Raw genomic sequence first — 18413 nt, 5'->3', positions numbered from 1 at the left:
TCCTTGGTAACGCCAAACATTCCGAGCGCTCGCGGCAGAGCGCCCGGGCCTGAGGCGCAGGCGTGCTGGGTCTGCGCGTGCGCAGCCCGCGGGACTGGGCGCTCTCGCGGGAGTGTGGCCTAGGCGAGCTGGCCCCGCCCCTCCCCTCTCGGGACACAGCGACGTGAGAGCGGGTGGGAGGGGCGGGAGGAGGCTGTTGTGATGACGGGATGGTTCTCGCCTTGAGGTCCAGGGTCGGGGCGGGCCCTTAGATCAGTTAGAGGGGAAGGGGCGGTCCTTCCTTCGCTCCAACGCAGTCCTCACCGCGCTCCGCCCGCTCTCTCTTCTCCCACCTGTGGGAAAAGGGCTCTTGTCCCAGTTCACACTGAAGTGTCAGTGGTTGGTTCCGGTTGAAAGTGTTACCTTTCTCGGACCCGTGCTTCCCTGGGGCCAGGGGTTGCGGATTATTCGTGGTTATAACTCTGTTGCTCAAGGATGTTCAATGAACAAATGCAACCATCTGGTCCCTAATCCTCCCACTACAGCATTCTGGTTTTTTCCACTTTACCTTTCTTTATTCTACTGTCAATCCCTGCACTTCTGCACCCTCCCAGTTGTTGGCCGGGCCTTTGGGTCTTACACATTCACCGCAGGACACTCAATATTTGTTGACTGAAGAGCTACAGGGCGCTCGTGTCAATTCTCCACGTCTCTAGTATCTACCTACTTGCAGCTGTAATGAAAAGATCAGAACCAAGAGGGGAAACGCATCTCCTTCAAAGAGAAAACTAAGTCATAAGAAAAAAGCAAATAAGTGTGGCGACATATTATCAAAATCATAGGTACTCTTTTTACAAAACTTGTTTAAATTACTATCCCTTAAAAGAAATGTAATCCTATTCCTGAAACATTTTCAGGAAAGAAAAAACAAGCTATCCAGCAGCACTGAGGAGCTTAAAAAGAAAAAAAGCAAACAAAACCCAGCTGCCCAGACATTGGATTCATCGGGTCTGAAATGAGTCTCAGGCATCTGATTTTTATAACAGCTGTTTCTGATAATAAGCCAGTTTAGGAACACGATAAAGTAACAGACCTCAATCAGAAGGCATCCGCGTCATGGGGTAGTTTACTGCCAATACAGACACAGCAGCTTTAGTTTTACTGCTTCTTGTCCAAGCAAATCCCCCTGTTGGGTTTCACTAATAGGTGTAAACCTCATGGGGCCCAGGACATCAATCCACTAGTGGTAACTGAAGCAGTTATTGGTGGCTGTCCCCACACCCTGCCCAAAGAATTTCTTTCCTTTTTTTTTAATTAATTAATTTTATTTTTGGCTGCGTTGGGGCTTCGTTGCTGCACGCAGGCTTTCTCTAGCTGCGGCGAGCAGGGGCTACTCTTCATTGTGGTGCGTGGGCTTATTGTGGTGGCTTCTCTTGCTGCGGAGCACAGGGCTCCAGGCACGTGGGCTTCAGTAGTTGTGGCACGTGGGCTCAGTAGTCGTGGCCTGCGGGCTCTAGAGCCCAGGCTCAGCAGTTGTGGCCCACGGGCTTAGCTGCTCTGCGGCATGTGGGATCTTCCCAGACCAGGGCTCGAACCCGTGTCCCCTGCATTGGCAGGCGGATTCTTAAGCACCACGCCACCGGGGAAGCCCCGAGTTTCTTTTCTAATAACACTTCCTCTCCCCAACTACTTCTAGTTCCCATTTTTGTCCCCTCTCTTTTTTTCACCTTTACAATTTTATTTAATTTCTACTGGTGTAGTACCTTAATGTAGGTGTTTAAAACATTTTTTTTTAAAAATCAATGCATTGTTGAAGATACTGAAGACTTTTTTTTTTTTTTCATACGCGGGCCTCTCACTGTTGTGGCCTCTCCCGTTGCGGAGCACAGGTTCCAGACGCGCAGGCTCAGCGGCCATTGCTCACGGGCCCAGCCGCACCGCGGCATGTGCGATCTTTGCAGACCGGGGCACGAACCCGCGTTCACTGCATCGGCAGGTGGACTCTCAACCACTGCGCCACCAGGGAAGCCCCTGAAGACATTTGAAAGTATCTGTCCATTGCATCATATCTTAGCCACTGACCTAGAAGGGAAGTGTGGACAAAGCATGTCACCTGCCATATCAGTAAATAACGGATGTCTCCAACCATCAAGTCAGCAGCCACTGCATCTCCCCACAACTGTGCACCCTGTGGGAATTCAGGATGGAGAAAAGCAGGCTACTGGCCCAAATAGCTAAGGTGCATATAAAAGGAATGAGTTCAATGAGCCCAGACTCTGGCACCTTCCGATACAAAGAAAAGCACTAAATTCATTAACTTGAGATGTCTGCGTTTTGTGACTAGCAGTAATCTTTTTTTTTTTTTTTTTTTTTTTTTTTTTTGCGGTACGCGGGCCTCTCACTGTTGTGGCCTCTCCCGTTGTGGAGCACAGGCTCCGGACGCACAGGCTCAGCGGCCATGGCTCACGGGCCCAGCTGCTCCGCGGCACGCGGAATCCTCCCAGACCGGGGCATGAACCCGTGTCCCCTGCATCGGCAGGTGGACTCTCAACCACTGCGCCACCAGGGAAGCCCTAGCAGTAATCTTTTGATGTTCCAAATACCTGGCTTTTGTTGCAAAAACTATGTATTTGGGCTCCTCCCTTACCTCTTTGGAGCAGTCCCTTGGAGCTATCTGAGAGGCTGTCTTCCTGGCTGGAGTCCTCAGAAAGTCCATCGAATAAAACATAACTCTCAACTTTTAGGTTGTGCATTTTTTTTTTTCATTCAACAGAAGCCAGCCACTGGGAGAATATTTCAAAATGGCAAGTTCAACCTCAGAATCACTGGGAACTGTAATCCTTGCTGACTCTTCATGGTAACCTTACTCTTCCCAGTTACATGATCCCTTCCTGCCCTTTCTCTTAATAAAAGTAAATCCATGGCATTAGGATACACTCAGAAGAGCCCTCCTGGACTAACTGCAGGGTGGCACTTGGGTCTGTATTCCCTGGGCTGGATAGGGAAGGAGCCAGTGCGGCTTGGAAAAGGTGAATCGTGCCTAAATATATTGTTCTTTGTGGCATCTGTTTCTATTGGAGGAGTGCCTTCTGCTCAAACGTCTTTCTTTCCCAGAAGAGCACACTAGTTAAATGGTTAACAGAGCGTTTTAACTACTTTCGTACACACGTAGAAATGTAAGGTGAAGGAAAATTCTCTTGGCCTGCGGCCTTGTAAAAATGCCATCACCTCTGAGGAGGGGAAGCCAGGCCATACTGCATCAGTGCTAAAAAGCGCAGGTACAGGTCTGTGAAGAGGAGGGAAGAAAGGGCGTCAGAAAACTGCTTGAACCCTGAGAAGGGTGGGTGTGATTAAGAGTTTACAGCCTACTTCTCCCAATCAGGATGACTCAGCATGGATTGCACTCACCATCAACCTGCACTCACCACTTCCCACCTGTGGAATATATAGGAGAGGGCGGGAGCCTGACCATCCCCAGCAGCTAAAGTAGAAAGTGTGATGTTTGGAAGACTGTACATAAAGCCTGGACTCAGAAGGCCACAGGGACGTTGCATGACCTTAGAGGGTGCTACAAAGCTTGGGGAATGGAAAAAATGGGAAGATCAGACTGGCAGGAGGCCAAACCTGAAAGAGGGCCTCTCTGGGGCTGGATGACATCTCCCAGGGACTCCTGATGGGAGGGGTCGGAAGGCAGAGGCTGCAAGCAGCCACCTAAAATAAAAGTCTCCTTTTTCAGCATTTTTCCCGGAGCTCGCTTTACCTAGAATTTGTTTAAAATCCTGGGACATCCTTATTCTTCAGTACCTAATATCACAGGACAGATATCAAGCAGGTTGCATGCGCGCGCGCGGGGGGGCCTTTCTGCAGTGATTGTGGTGCGTTACTGTCCTCTGCTGGAAAAAAGCGGTACAGCAAGGTTTCTGGAAAGCAAACTCAATGACCCACCTGCAGGTTTGGAAGTACTGGGGGTGTGGCTAGTGAGTGACTATGGAGACGACACCTTGCAAGGGCGTGTCCCTCAGTCAGATGCTCTCTACCCTTCATTTCTATCACTCCGTGGTCTCTGGAATCGATTATCTGAAAAGCGTGCCTGTCAACCACTTTGGTCTTTGCAATGGAGAAAGGTGAGAGAAGCCCTGATTTCCAAGCAGATTCTGGAACAGATTTAGGACCCACAGGATATCTTCATTTGACACAAAAATCACACAGTTTGGGTTTAGACTATTTTAGTTTTGCAGTGGGCTCCTGCCAGGGGGTTGAAAAAACTTGTGTTTCTGACGCTTTTTCCTCTAAGTCAAACCCATTCTATGACTTTAGCTGATTTACTCAGAATTCCCTTCCCTCTGAAAAATCCTATCAAACATGACCTCACAGAATTAGAGTTTCCATAGGATGTAAGCACAGGATAAGTGCTTTGTTTTGTTCAGTGCCATTTTCTCAGCTTCCACCACAGTGTCTAACACCTCTTAAATACTCAATAAACAGTTGTAAAATGACTGACCAAGTAAATGAATAAATGATGACTTGAAAATCACCCAGTATTTTTCAAATAGCCAGTGGATCCCCATTACTAGGTCTTAAAACCATCTTAATGATTGTGACAACAATTAGAATTTTTTTAAAAAAGAAATAGAGTATAAATGATCAGGACGCATCCCATGTTGAATGGGTAAGAATAATTCAGTGAAAAAGTATTTTAAGATGTATAAAAACATACGCGTTGGCATCATGGATATTAGTGCGGTCAGAGTCAAAAAACTTGGAAAGTGATTAACACAACCCAGCCCCTCATTTTACTGATGAGAAATCCCCAGATCAAAAGAGATTAAGAAACCATGGGTTAATGACTGGTTACTAATCGGGTATTTCTTACACTCAACCTCAATCGTCACACAGCTGGGAAGGATATTCTTCCTTCAGCACACGAGGGATCATTGATCTTAGCATCCAGCTTGTAAGACATCTGTGCCTTAATCAGGTTCTTCACAGGACGGAGAAATAGAAGTGTTAGAGTGATATGGCAGTAATATTGATTACAGGTTTAGATTCCAAATGTGGACAGGGCACGAATCCATTGATCCAGGTCAATGGCAACCTTGAACATGGGGAAATGCCTCTGATTCCTCCTCTCCCTCTGAATATCTCAATCCACTCATCCTTCTCTCCTCTCACATATGCGGCATGGAACAGAACGTGAAATGCCCGTTTGGGAGTCCTGAGGGCTACATTCATGTCCTCACTGTGTCTTGAATATTTGTGTGAGCTTGGACAACTTACCTACCTGCGTTTCTGGTTTCTTCATCTCTAAAATGAAAAGCCTGGACCAGAATTAATGATCATTAATCGTTTTGAAAACCTAGTGAAAGCTATGGGTCCTGTCTCCCCCAAATGTGCATACTCACAGGTATAAATGTTAGTTATGATTTTATGGAGCCCCAGTGGGTCTAGGGTCTAGAACTGTTCCCTGTCTGAAATACAATACAGAAGGAGTCCGTATCATAGCTCCCCAGAGGCGGAACGACGTGTAGGTAGAGAGTACTGACTGTAGGAAGCTCTTCAGGACAGATGACCCTTTTTTGCCAACAAATGAATTGCAGGGAGGAGGGCAAAGAGTGAAGCGGAAGGGAAACCAATAGTTTAAAAGAGACAAATAACAAGTCGACCGACTGCAACTTGTGGGCCCTGTTGAGATCCTGATTCAAACAAATACACTTTAAAAGTAACAATGCCATTTATGAGACCGCTGGGAATTTGAGTGTGAGAATGTTAAGAAATTGTTCTTCAATTTTTTAGGCATGATGGTTTTGCAAGAATGTCTTCATCTTCTCTAAAACCTTTTAGAGATATATACCCAAGTGTGTGTCATGGAGAAAATGATAAGATGTCTGGAATTTGTTTCAGAATAATAGGAGAAGGAACAAATAAGTGAGCATAGATGACACCAGACTGCACGTGAGTTGACCCTTGTTGACATGACTAAACGCTTCATTAAACATTTCTGTCTACTTTTGTATATACTGAAATTTTCTATAATAAAAAAGTTAAAAAAATAAAAAGTATGGACTCTGGAGCCAGATGGCCTGGGTACGGGCCCTGATTCTATCACTTACCAGATCTGTGAACTGTGGGAGTGTCTTAACCTTTCCTTACCATAAACATATAATAATAATTATTTGCAACTCATAAGGCTGTTGTGAGCATTAAATGAGTTAGTATATGTAAGTATGAAGCATGGTGCCTGGCACATAGGAAGTACCCAGGGACTGTTTGCCATTAGTGTGGTCGAGGAGACTCTTCTGAGTGGACTGTTTGGAGAGTGACTGGGGACTTGGAAGAATTGTGGATGATCAACTAAATACAGGAAGGTAAAAGGAAGACAGAGAAGGGGGCAAGTGTGTTAGGCCTTTTAAAGCCTGTGTAACATTTAGAAGGTTTGGCACATATGACTTAGGTCTTTCCTCTTGTACCCTCCAAACATCTCACAGAAACAGACACACACACACACAGACACAGACACACACAGACATACACACACAGATAAACACAGACACGCAGACACAGAGACACAGAAACACAAAGATACACACAGACACAGAAACACACAGATACACACAGACACACCCAGATACAGACACAGAAACACACAGATACACATAGACACGCAGACACACAGACACAGACACACACAGATACACACAGACACAGAAACACACAGATAAACACAGACACACACACACAGATACACACACACGCAGATTCACAGACACACAGGCACAGACACACACAGACACGCAGACACACAGATACACATAGACACAGAAACACACAGAGACAAACACACAGATACACACAGACACACACAGATACAGAGACACACACAGACATGCAGACACACACACAGACAGATACACAGAGACACAGACACACACAGACACACACAGATACAGATACACAGACACACAGACACACAGACACAAAGATATACAGAGATACACACACACAGATACACACAGACACACAGATACACACAGAAACACACAGATACACACAGACACACACAGATACACAGAGACAAACACACAGACACACACAGATACACACACAGACACACACAGATACACACACAGACACAGATACACAGACACGCAGACACACACACAGATACACACAGACACACAGACACAGACACACACAGGTACACAGAGACACAGAAACACACAGACACAGAAACACAGACACACACAGACACACACACGCACCCCAGATCCCTTTAGGGGGTGGGGCTCCAAACTCTCCTTGCGGTTTGGGTTACAGAAAAGCAGCAGCCTCCTCCCGTGTGCTGTGGAGGAGACTGGGGACCGGAGCTTCCCACAGCGCCCCGACCTTTGCCCTGTTCCTGTGGTCACCACCTCCCTTCTGTCACCACTGGGATGGAGAGCAGACCGTGGCTTTGCAGCCTCTGCAGCCGAAGGTGAAGGCACGCAGGTGGACGGGTCGCTGTGGGAGCTGAGAAGAGGCAAGGACCTGGGAGGGAAGCCGCCACGGGGCCCAGGGGCCCCTGCTTCACTGGGTGGAGTACTGAAACTGGCCTTTTGGAATTTCTTCTCTGTATTTAACCTCCTGCCACAGAGGTGCTACTGCATCACACCAGTGACAAGCTTCCCAGGAGTATTTCCACTGAGTTCACCCATGAGACCACAAATCCCATTTCTCCCTTTAATGGAGTGTGGGTGGGGACAATGGGGTCTCCACGTTCTCTCCTCCCCCTGAGGCCGCTGAGCCCAGGGCCACTGGACAGCCAGATTGTATCAGCTGATAGAAGTAAACAATGAGAACAGCCTTGAACCAGGTGTTACTTTCCTAGGGCAGACATCACACAGCACAACGGAGGGGCTTAAACAGCGGAAAGTTCTGCTCCAACAATTCTGGAGGCCAGAAGTTGGACATCATGGTCCCAGCAGGGCCACACCCTCCCTCCTGGCCTCTGGTTGTTCCCGTCCACCCTTCACCCTCCCTGCCTGCATAACTCCAGCCTTGGCCTCTGTTGCCGTGACTGTTCTCCCCCACGTGTGTCTCTGTGCTGTCACGGGGCTGTGCGTCCTCACCTTTTCTCCGTGTCTCTCTCTTCCTATAAGGACATCGGTCACCTTGGACTAAGGGGCCACCCTACTCCAGTATCACCTCCTTACATCTGCAGCTGCCATTTCCAAAGAAGGCCACTTTCTGGCTTCTGAGGAGACCGTGAGATGCAGAGAATGCTTTATTTGATATCCAAGGACATCCACGATGTACTTCTTAGCCCCCAAAGAAGTGATACGACCCTGGCTATTCTCCGAGGACATCAACATATCTTTGGGGGGGGATGTAATTCACAACATCACGGATGTAAATCGAGAAGTAAAAAAGGAGGGGAGGGATAAATTGGGATTGACATATACACACTACTATATATAAAATAGATAACTAATAAGGACCTACTGTATAGCACAGGGAACTCTACTCAATACTCTGTAATGGCCTATATGGAAAAAGAATCTAAAAGAGTGGATATATGTATATGTATGACTGAATCACTTTGCTGTACATCTAAAACTAACACAACATTGTAAATCAACTATACTTCAATTAAAAAAAAAAGTAAAAACAGTGAGTGGAGCAGTGGGGTTTCCTCCATAGGCTGAGAACCCCTGGGGACCACAGTGTAAAAGGACCAGACTGCTAACCTGTCCAGGTGGGTCTGGCCACTGCAGGAAGGTTCTCTGCCGATGCTTGTGAGGGTCTGTGACATGCAGACAGAGTGACGAAGGAGGAACTCCCACCCAAACACACGCAGAACCCTGGGGGAATGACACACGCCTGAATCTGTCATGGGTGGAGAGCGACCCTTCCCCAGGGCAGTAAGCTCCCACTCTGGAGAAATTTCGGGAGCTCACCGGGCGGGTGGGCGAGTTTGCATAGAACCCACAGTTCCCTGCTCAGGGGAAGTGGTGGAAATCATAACAATTAAGACAATTGCCACTTGGAGTGATTGAGCACAAACTTTGTGCTGTTTTTTCCCCCAGGAGCAAAATTAGTCAGATTCTGAACTAATTTGTTCTTGTTGGAAAAAGAAAATACACTGAATGGAGATGTTTTGCATGTTGCTATTAAGTTGCTTTTAAGAAATTGTTTTAACTGGAATAGTGTTCTGATTGACTTTGAGGACTATGGTATTTTTAACAGGTTCTGAAGGCAAAGAAGGCTTCATGGGAGAAGCATAGGGAAATGATGTGAGGAGAATCGGTGGTTCTTCGAGATGCCTGGAGTCCTTGGAGGTCATCCAGGTGGTTACAGATGGCCTCTGAGACTAATGTGACGGCCTCTGAGACTAATGTGATGGCCTCTGAGACTAATGTGACCAGGTGTGTGTTGGAGTCCAGCACAAAGTATATTTAAGAATCTCACCATTGGCATCACATCAACGGTCACAGCCTAGGGAATGTTCTTGGCCAAAGTGTCTAGAAATGAAACAAAAACTGCCTCTTTCGGTTTATTTCATTTATCAGAGGAAAAAAAAATCCTCATTACATTTCCCTTTCATTCTACAGTTTTTGCAGTTCACCCAATTGGTAAAGGTCTGAGTTTCTGTGAGATTCTATTACTTAATAGCAGGTAGTTTGGGGGAAATTTATTTAATCTACCAGTTTCCTCATTTATAAAGTGGGAGCAGTAACAGTACCTACCTCCCGAGGATTACATGAGGGTTAAAGGAAAGAATCTAAGCAAACAGCTCGGTGAAGGACTTGGCAAGGAGTGAGCACGAAATAATGTACACTGTTCACGTTGTTATTATTCCTGGTTTGCAGATTCTGCCCTGGATGTTTCACTGCATTTCTGCCTGGAGGATTACCCAGAGCGCAAACCGGGGTCAGTAGGACTTAAGGAAGCATTCAAAGCCTGCCTGGAAAGTGGAGGTCAGCGTTCTGTAAGTTTAAAAAATGCTCTGAGAATTTGGGAAGAATCGTGAGCACGAGACTGTGTCCACAGGAATGCAACCTATAGGGCTAAGCCCACAAGGAGAATAACTTAATGATAACCTGGTTTTGGGTAGATGGCAGGCAGCAGAATTTGCTCTACATTCTGCCAGCAAAGGTCATGTGCAATTAGTAATTAGTCCACATAGATAAATGGCTACCCTGCAGTTTTCTTGGGCAGGATTCTTCCCCAGCATTCCCCATCCTGAAGTTACAGTAAAAGCCGGGTCCTTACAAGGATCTCACAATCTGTCCTCACCTGTCTGACTCCTCGACCCCTCTCTGTTCAGGCAGGCTCTGGCCTCAGGGCCCTTGCAATTCTTCCCTCTTCCCCAGGGGAGAAACACACACACACACACCTCTTTCTGTAGTCTCCCCTGATTCTGGTTAAAGTTGCACACTCACTCCATCCCTCTGGCCTCTCCTTCCTTGCTTTCTGTTTCTCCTTGGCACCAACACCTTCTAACACCTTAACTCTCTGATGTATTTCTTTGGTTTGTCATTTTTTTTTGGCCGCGCAGCTTGTGGGATCTTAGTTCCCCCACCAGGGATTGAACCCATGCCCCTTCGCAGTGAAGGCACAGAATCCTAACCACAGGACCGCCAGGGAAGTCCCGGTTTGTTGTTTATCTTGCCCTCACCCCCCACTGCTGAGGGTAAGGCTCTGTCAGGGCTGGGATTTGTTTTATCCATGGCTATATCCCTGGTGCCTAGAACATGGACTGGCACCTGTGGGCTCAGTGTTTGTGGAGTGTGGGGCTGGATTCACACAGAGTTCTTTCAACTAGAGATAATGTATCATTGGCTGTGTTTCATGAGCCCTTGTCCCAGCCACAGCATCAGCAAATTACCTTCGTAAATGTCAGAAGGGAGTGTCATGTGACTGTAAACTGAGCCAGACTGTTGATTGATTTTTTTTTGTACTTTACAGAATCAAAGTATTAGGTTGCCTAAAAATTCCTAACTTCTGGCTTTTCAGGAAGCTTTATATCACACTGCTAATTTACGTATTGACAACATTTTGACATGGGCTTATTCTTACTCTGAAGGGACTCATTTTAGTGATGTGTTCATGAATTATCCTTTTTCTCCATTTTTTAGCATTTTCTTTAATAAGCCTTTATTACTTGGAAATGAGAAATAACCAATGACTTTCGAGGGGGCCTTCCTACTAATGTGTGCAAAACTCTTTTATGAGGCAGAGAAACATTACGCGGGCCTTTCACTGTTGTGGCCTCTCCCGTTGCAGAGCACAGGCTCCGGACGCGCAGGCTCAGCAGCCATGGCTCACGGGCCCAGCCGCTCCGCGGCATGTGGGATCCTCCCGGGCTGGGGCACGAACCCGCGTCCCCTGCATTAGCAGGCGGACTCCCAACCACTGTGCCACCAGGGAAGCCCCCAGAGAAACATTTTTAAAGTCATTGTCACTTGTCAGAATCCCTGGGAGAGCCAATCGTTTGAAGAATTGACAATCCCAGTGAAAGAGCAGAGGGCAGGGTTGTATCATCTTGGCGAGATTATCAATACTTGGTTTCTCTTCCCAGGATTCAAAGGTGTTTTCAAGAAGCCATGACCGGAGAGTGAGATTTGACTTTAAAATCTAGGCCACTGAGGGCCTACAGCCAACGGAACTTTCTGGCTTCTGAGGAGACCATGAGATGCAGAGAATGCTTTATTTGATATCCAAGGACATCCACGATGTACTTCGTAACCCCCAAAGAAGTGGTATGACCCTGGCTATTCATGAGGTATTTAGGAACAAAAGTTAAAATGAGATTAGGTAAAGTACACACAATACGTTAAAAAGTGCTTTACACACTGCAAAGGGCTCTGCAAATACTTGGTGTTGATGTTTCGATTTAGCTGACCCCTGAATTTATCTGAAGGAAAAAGGACTTTGAGTTTAAACATTCCTAGTTGTGTGACTTTGAAGCAATCGTTCTACTTTCTCAGTGTGTTTTCCGGTTTAATGGAGCTCTTTCTGGTTTTACCTCACATGACTCTTTAGGAAAGCAAATGGTTGTGGAAATGTTTGGGGAAGCACAGTGCTCTACATAACCTGAGCTGTTATTCTGGAGCCTTTGAATTGGCCAAGGCCTCCTAGAGTCTAAAATACAGTGCATAATTTCCTATGAGAATCATGTTGGTAAGAAGTGCGCTTACCTTATATAGATATGCTCCCAAAGTTAATATCTAAATGAATTTTCTCTTTAATGCAATGATTTTCCTTCTATATTAAATATTTCTAAAAAAATTCCATAAGGGATAAGGTGGATTTTTTTTTTCCCCAAAGGAGGCAGCCAGGGTGTAGCATGCTGTTTCCAACTTACCAAATCAGGAACTTGCACTCAGGTTGGAACCCTACATCCCTTTCCCTAAAGGATGGGCTTTATGGGAAGTCTATACAACCTGTGGAAATATAGGGCTTCTCTCTGTGTCTGGCTGTGTCAAGGATTCCCCAGGACTGGATTAAATCAAATAGAGGGCAGGAAGATGGGCTGGGGAGGCAGCAGGAGTATCAAGAAAGGTTGAGGTGACTCTAAGGTGACAGCCTTGCTGGAGTGGGAAGTGTTTCCAGCCTCTGGAGGGGAAAGGAGAGAGCTCAATCCTTTTGAAAAGGGGCTGGCCCAAAGCAGGTCCCAGCCTCCTGTGGGTTTGGCAGGCCATCTGACCCTCAGGCTGTGACTGGAACCAAGTCCTGGAGTGGGGCCCCCGTCATGGCCCAAGGTGGGAAGACACTGGTCCTCCGTTACCATGGAGGGTCCCAGTTTTTTACCCTCACTGTGGTATCTCCAGAGCCAACATGGAGTCTGCCACCAAGAGATGCTCATAATCAGTAACTGAATCAGTAACTGAAAAGTGGTTAAACTATTAGCAGTGACAACAGAAGTATTTGCAAACTGCCCAGGGTCCCTACTGGTGATAAAAAGCATTTGGGCGAGAGGGGTATCCATAATTCTATCAGTGAAACCTCTAGCCAGAGAATGCTGTTTTCTTCCTGTTATGGTGATAGTGGAATCACCTCTTCCACAGCTATTTAAATCTAATAGTTAAGGCCACAGAATCCTTTGGTTGACAGGTGCCACATTTCACAACCATAGTACCTGTTATGGTATAACAATAGTATAGTTCATAATTTTTAGGTTTCAAAAAATACAGTCTATCAATTCAAAAGTTTGGAAGATTTAACACTATTGTCCATGAGATTAAAATATTTATTCAATTAGACTGAAAATCCTTAGAGAAATCAACTCCATAGCTTTTGGGGAGGGGGCCCAATTTGATCTACTCACAAGTGGGGATTTGGGGGAGAATATTTTGAGATTTGGGGTACGGAGATTTTTTTCAAAGCTTTTATACTTTCCTACTTCCAGGTGGCTATGAAGTGTCCTGATCTCCATCTGGTAACGTTTGTCTAGATAAAACCTTTTTTTAAGATAGGCCTTGTCAAAGACACAAGGTAGCTGTTGAGAGTACAATAATGCATTTACAAAATCTGTTAAATGGTCATTTGTGTAAGTAGATTTATATAAACAGAAAATAGCTCTATTTTTTCTTTGCCAAGCAATCGAGCAAAACCTGAGGAACAACAAAATGAGGCGGAGGCCTTGGGGACAATGGCCATGCCCTCTCTGAGTAAGACATAAGCACCACCTGGAGGGCCCATTTGAAACTACAGCATGGCAACTGAAGAACCTAATGTTTTCAAGCATCAGGGTACAACTGGTGAACAGGTGGGCAACAGAGGCAGGAAAGAACTACCTCCATTCCATGGCTTGAGCGCCTACCATTTCAAGCTTCCAGTAGAGGACTGAGAATAGTGTTACTGAGTGAGGTACTTTCAGCCAAGGTGGGAGATGAAACCCTAACATCTGAAGAGTATTAACATTAGCTCCCTAGTAAATATAGGTCAGGAAGTGCTTGCAAGAGGGAAACAAACAGGCAAATAGGTCCCCAGTTCGCTGCATCCTGTTATTCCCTCTCTTTACCCTGAGTAGGGGGCCACATACAATACGCATGTTATTCCCAAGACGTAAATGACTAATAGTTTAGTTTAGATTTTTTCCCAGAGGCATTTACATTTTAATAGGTTGAAAGCCTTAGTAAAAAAGAGCAATGACAGCAGAATTTCCAATAGACGTCAACTTTCGGCTTTGGTGGAATAAGAAGAACCATCCCCTTTATCAAATACTTATTATTCCTTTTAAACAAACTAGGTCTCTTCCTTACTGATTCAATTGTTTGAATGAAAATGTTTTAAAAGGAGTATTTAACCCTCAAGAGTCTGAGTATTTAAAAATGCCTGCATCTCCTGTTTCTCTATTTCTCATGAGATCCTGGAATTTCTAACCAGATAGTAGTCCCTCAACTCAACACTTCTCAAATATCTCTGGTGAAAAAATTTTTTTTAAATTTCCAGTACTTGAGGGACCAATACTTGGGTAAATTAAAATCAAAATGTTATGAATTTTATGTTCATATCTAAGAGTTTAGTGTCTCTCTGTACGTATCTTGTCACAGACCAATAAGTGTGCAGACTGGCACTGGGCTGCGGATGGCGTTGGAAGATCACTGCTATACCTTGTATTTTCTCCCTTAAAAAATACCTGCATTTGGCCTAAAGATCTCTGCCCACCATGGCCACCACGGTTACATGCAAGAGCTTGCCTTACATCTTCCTTCCAATTTTTAAAAGAAGATAGTCTCTGAATCCATAATTACAGACATTTCAGACACTTTCTCATCTCCATTTAAACTGACCCTCGGGCTTCCCTGGTGGCGCAGTGGTTGAGAGTCCGCCTGCCGATGCAGGGGACACGGGTTCGTGCCCCGGTCTGGGAAGATCCCACAGGCCGCGGAGCGGCTGGGCCCGTGAGCCACGGCCGCTGAGCCTGTGCGTCCGGAGCCTGTGCTCCGCAACGGGAGAGGCCACAACAGTGAGGGGCCCGCATACCACAAAAAAAAAACAAAAAAAAAACTGACCCTCTACTTGCAGTGTTGTGTGACACAACTTTCCATTCCCTTGTTCATCAGTTCAACCGGTTTGGTGTTGCTCACTTTATTGGCGGTGAATTTGGCCTGGATGCCAGAAGCTCGTGTAAGACACTTGGGTAGCACAGAAGTTCAGGTATTTGAGGATTCCCAGGAGAAATCCATCTAGGAAAACAACATAACTGACAAGACATATGCTTGCTTTTTTTTTTTTTTTTTTTTTGGCCACCCCATGGCATGCAGGATCTTAGTTCCCCAGCCAGGGATCGAACCCGCACCCCCTGCAGTGGAAGCGGGGAGTCTTAACCGCTGGACTGCCAGGGAAGTCCCGACATACGCTTTCTTGATATAAAGATTACAGGAAAGGCTCAGTTGAATTTTTCCCTCCAAAATATAGGTTGAAAGAGTCTTCTGATGGATAAGCAATTCTGATATTCATAAGTTTTTTCATCCATGGTTTGGAAGGCAATTAATTCTTTTTTTCTTATCCCTATAACCCCAAACTGAAAATTCCACAAGGCCATGTATTAAGTGTATTAAGTTCGTACATTTCCATTTATAAGGCACAAACCCTACACATCTCTCAGGAGAAAGGAAGAAAACAAAGATATGAAGACAACAAAGTAATCTAGGAAGAGAGGAGGTTCATCAAACTGGAATGAAAACCCACCTCCCTTTTTAGTAAACAGACCTTATATTGATAGGAAATACAGCCTCTGGGGAGGGTTCCAATGCAGTCCCCTTCACTGGATCAGTGCAGAAGGCAGTCCTCAGGGGGGCTGCGTGGCCAGAACACATCAACCGCAAGCCTCCCTCACCCCATAGAAGCTGCTGGGCAGCTATGTCCTAAACAGAACATTCTGCCTACAGGGTGCCCAGTTCACCATCCTCACCCAAAGGAGCCTTCAGGGACCAATCCATGAATGCACACATATGCCTGTCCTGGGGCTTGATTAAGTTAAGCTGCTCTAAGCTGAGGTAAAACTGCCTCCCCGAGGACCCTGAACCAGGGTAGTTATGCGGGTCCTTCGTGGGGCAGCATCTATTTAAGAGGCTGGACCTTGAGTTCCTCTTGAAATAATCAGATCCCTAGTGGGACTCTCAGAACCAATTCACTCTACCAGGGGCTTTTTGAACATGCTGGTCAAAATCTGGAGAAGATGCTCTGGAGAAAGCTCCAGATCTTCTGGCATGTAAGGCAGCCCTAACAGATCTCAAGTAATCCTGCAATGCACAGGTATAAACCAGAAGGGTCCCATGACACCAAACGGTATCCATGCTTGCTGGCTGGACCTCCTGATGGCTCTTGGCACTGTATTTTCTACTACCGTTTCCATTAGTATTATATGAGAGTAAGTTTCCTGAATGTCCACATGGATCCAAGCATTTCCTGAAAGTATGACTGCTTCATCATCCTCTCTATCATCATGCAAGGTACAGATGGGAGTGAACAGCACTTGGGAGAAAACAGCCAGGCAGACATCATCCTGAGAAAAGGGTCGGTGCTAGAGTGGGCCAGAGAAGGGACCGGAAGTGAGACGAACCGAGTAATTCACGAGGTCTGAGGGTGTTACGGAATCTTCTTGAAGATTCTGACTTCTCCACGCAGGACGATCTGAAATCCAAATGAAATCGGGTCCTTGGGTCAATGTACCCAATTACCAAAGACCAGCATCACAGAAGAATGCTCATTTCAATACAGTGTGGTCCAGCCACCTCCTAACTCCCCCAGTCCAGCTGGATTATCCCTTTACACCAGGCCTTGCCCCTGGCGGCCACAGTCGGAATTCTACTAAATTTTCAGGCATGAAGATGGTTCTTAATTCAGTGTCCGATGAATCTTAGCCAAGGTCCCTTCCCTTCCTGTGTCTTGTAAGGCTACAGCCCAGAGGATAAAGGGATACTTTCATTCACAACAATAACAGCAAAACTCTTGGACCCTTTGGCTTCCTAAGGCCATAGCCACAGCCACCCTTGGAAATATGTACTCATTTAAAAGCCTGCTCTAAAAAACAAAAAGTCAACTCCTACTGCTGATTCAAGTTTTCCCCAAATCATATCAGGCCAACTCCACACCGCACCCCACCTGCCGGCCTCAAGAATCTTTCTTGGTCAGTCTGGCCTTGATTTTTTGCCTCAAGAAGGCTGCAGTGGCTGCACTGCAGGTGACCAAGAAGAAGAAGGAGAGGCAGGCCATGTAGATGGACAGGGGGCTGTGGCGTTGCAGGAAGATCTCCTGTCGCCCCCTGTAGTCTAGGAGGATGGCCTCCAGCTGCGACAGTGTGCAGACAGACAGAAAGGCGTGGAAGATCTGATGCCCGTGGCCCACGATGTCACAGGAACCCGGGAAGTACTTCTCCGGAACCGGGCAGGAGAAGAAGTAGGCACTGACCAGGAAGAAGACAATCTGCAGGGAGTGGTACCAGACCGCCTGCTCCTGGCAGCCAGACAGGTGGCACAGAACCACGCGATGTGCCACGGGGCTGATGTCCAGGATGAAGGCCAGCCCCGCCGGCACCACCTGACAGATCTTCCTCATGACTGGGTAAGGCCTGTGGTACCGGTACTTAGCGTAGCAGCAGCCGGCGCAAGATAGCCAGCCACAGAAGGCGGCTGCGGGCAGGAAGAAAAGCCAGAAGTGCTCGTACCAGGCCTGGTCGGAGGTGTAGAAGAAGTGGACCAGGGCACTGCCGTACTGGTAAACGCTCACGCCCACGTAGTCCACAAAGTAGAAGGTGTAGTGGGAGAGCTCGGACTTGGACTGCAGCAGGTGGGCCAGGAGGCTGAAGGTGAGGTAAGTGATGGAGGACAGGACGTAGAGGAGCAGGGGCAGGGCGTGGGCAGAGGTCCACGGCAGGCCCTCGGCCTCCACAAAGGCCCAGAACCGCAAGAGGACGGCCAGAGCCGCCAGCAAGTGGGTCCAGACGTTGACCACCTCGTTGTGTTTCTGGAAGAGGCTGAAGAAGTAGTAACGCCACTCATGGCCGGTGGGGCGGTACCCAGCATGGATGTAGGGCTCCCGGAAGAGCTGGGGCACGTCGGTCTCCAGGACGGTGCCGGGCATCTTGGGCAGCCCATCCTCCAAAATCTTGGGCAGGCGGCGCAGATGCTGTCCACTCACGGACAGGGTGCTCAGACGCTCCAGGATGGCAGTCGTCATGGCTACACGGGGATGCAACCTACAGGAAACAGAGTAAAATGGGCAAAGATGCGGTGAGGGGCTGCTGAGCAAAGACAGCAAGGGAACTATGGGTTTGCTAGTGCAGCTGGGGAGGCGGGACTGCAGACAACTTCTTTGAGCCTCCTTTTTTTTTTTTCGTATGTAGAATAATAGAGTTGGACCAAGATCGCTTACTGCTCTGACATTCTGACTTTGTCTCTACTGTTCACTACAGAGTGAGGCAAAGTCACATCTTGTAAAATGGGAAT

At 46.8% G+C, this 18413-nt stretch overlaps 1 protein-coding gene across 1 annotated transcript; it reads right to left on the bottom strand.

Moving 5' to 3' along the window:
• Positions 1–17079: 17079 nt before the first annotated feature.
• On the bottom strand, positions 17080–18159 carry PAQR8 (progestin and adipoQ receptor family member 8; the record flags this gene model as incomplete). The annotated part of the gene is made up of 1 exon (XM_082847561.1): positions 17080–18159. Exon 1 carries the CDS (start codon positions 18142–18144, stop codon positions 17080–17082), a length of 1065 nt encoding a protein of 354 aa, XP_082703687.1. The 5' UTR covers positions 18145–18159.
• Between the last annotated feature and the right edge of the window lie 254 nt (positions 18160–18413).

This window comes from Leucopleurus acutus, assembly GCF_964270905.1.
Source record: "Leucopleurus acutus genome assembly, chromosome: 10".
NCBI lineage: Eukaryota > Metazoa > Chordata > Mammalia > Artiodactyla > Delphinidae > Leucopleurus > Leucopleurus acutus.
This window is presented reverse-complemented; position numbering and strand designations above follow the sequence as displayed.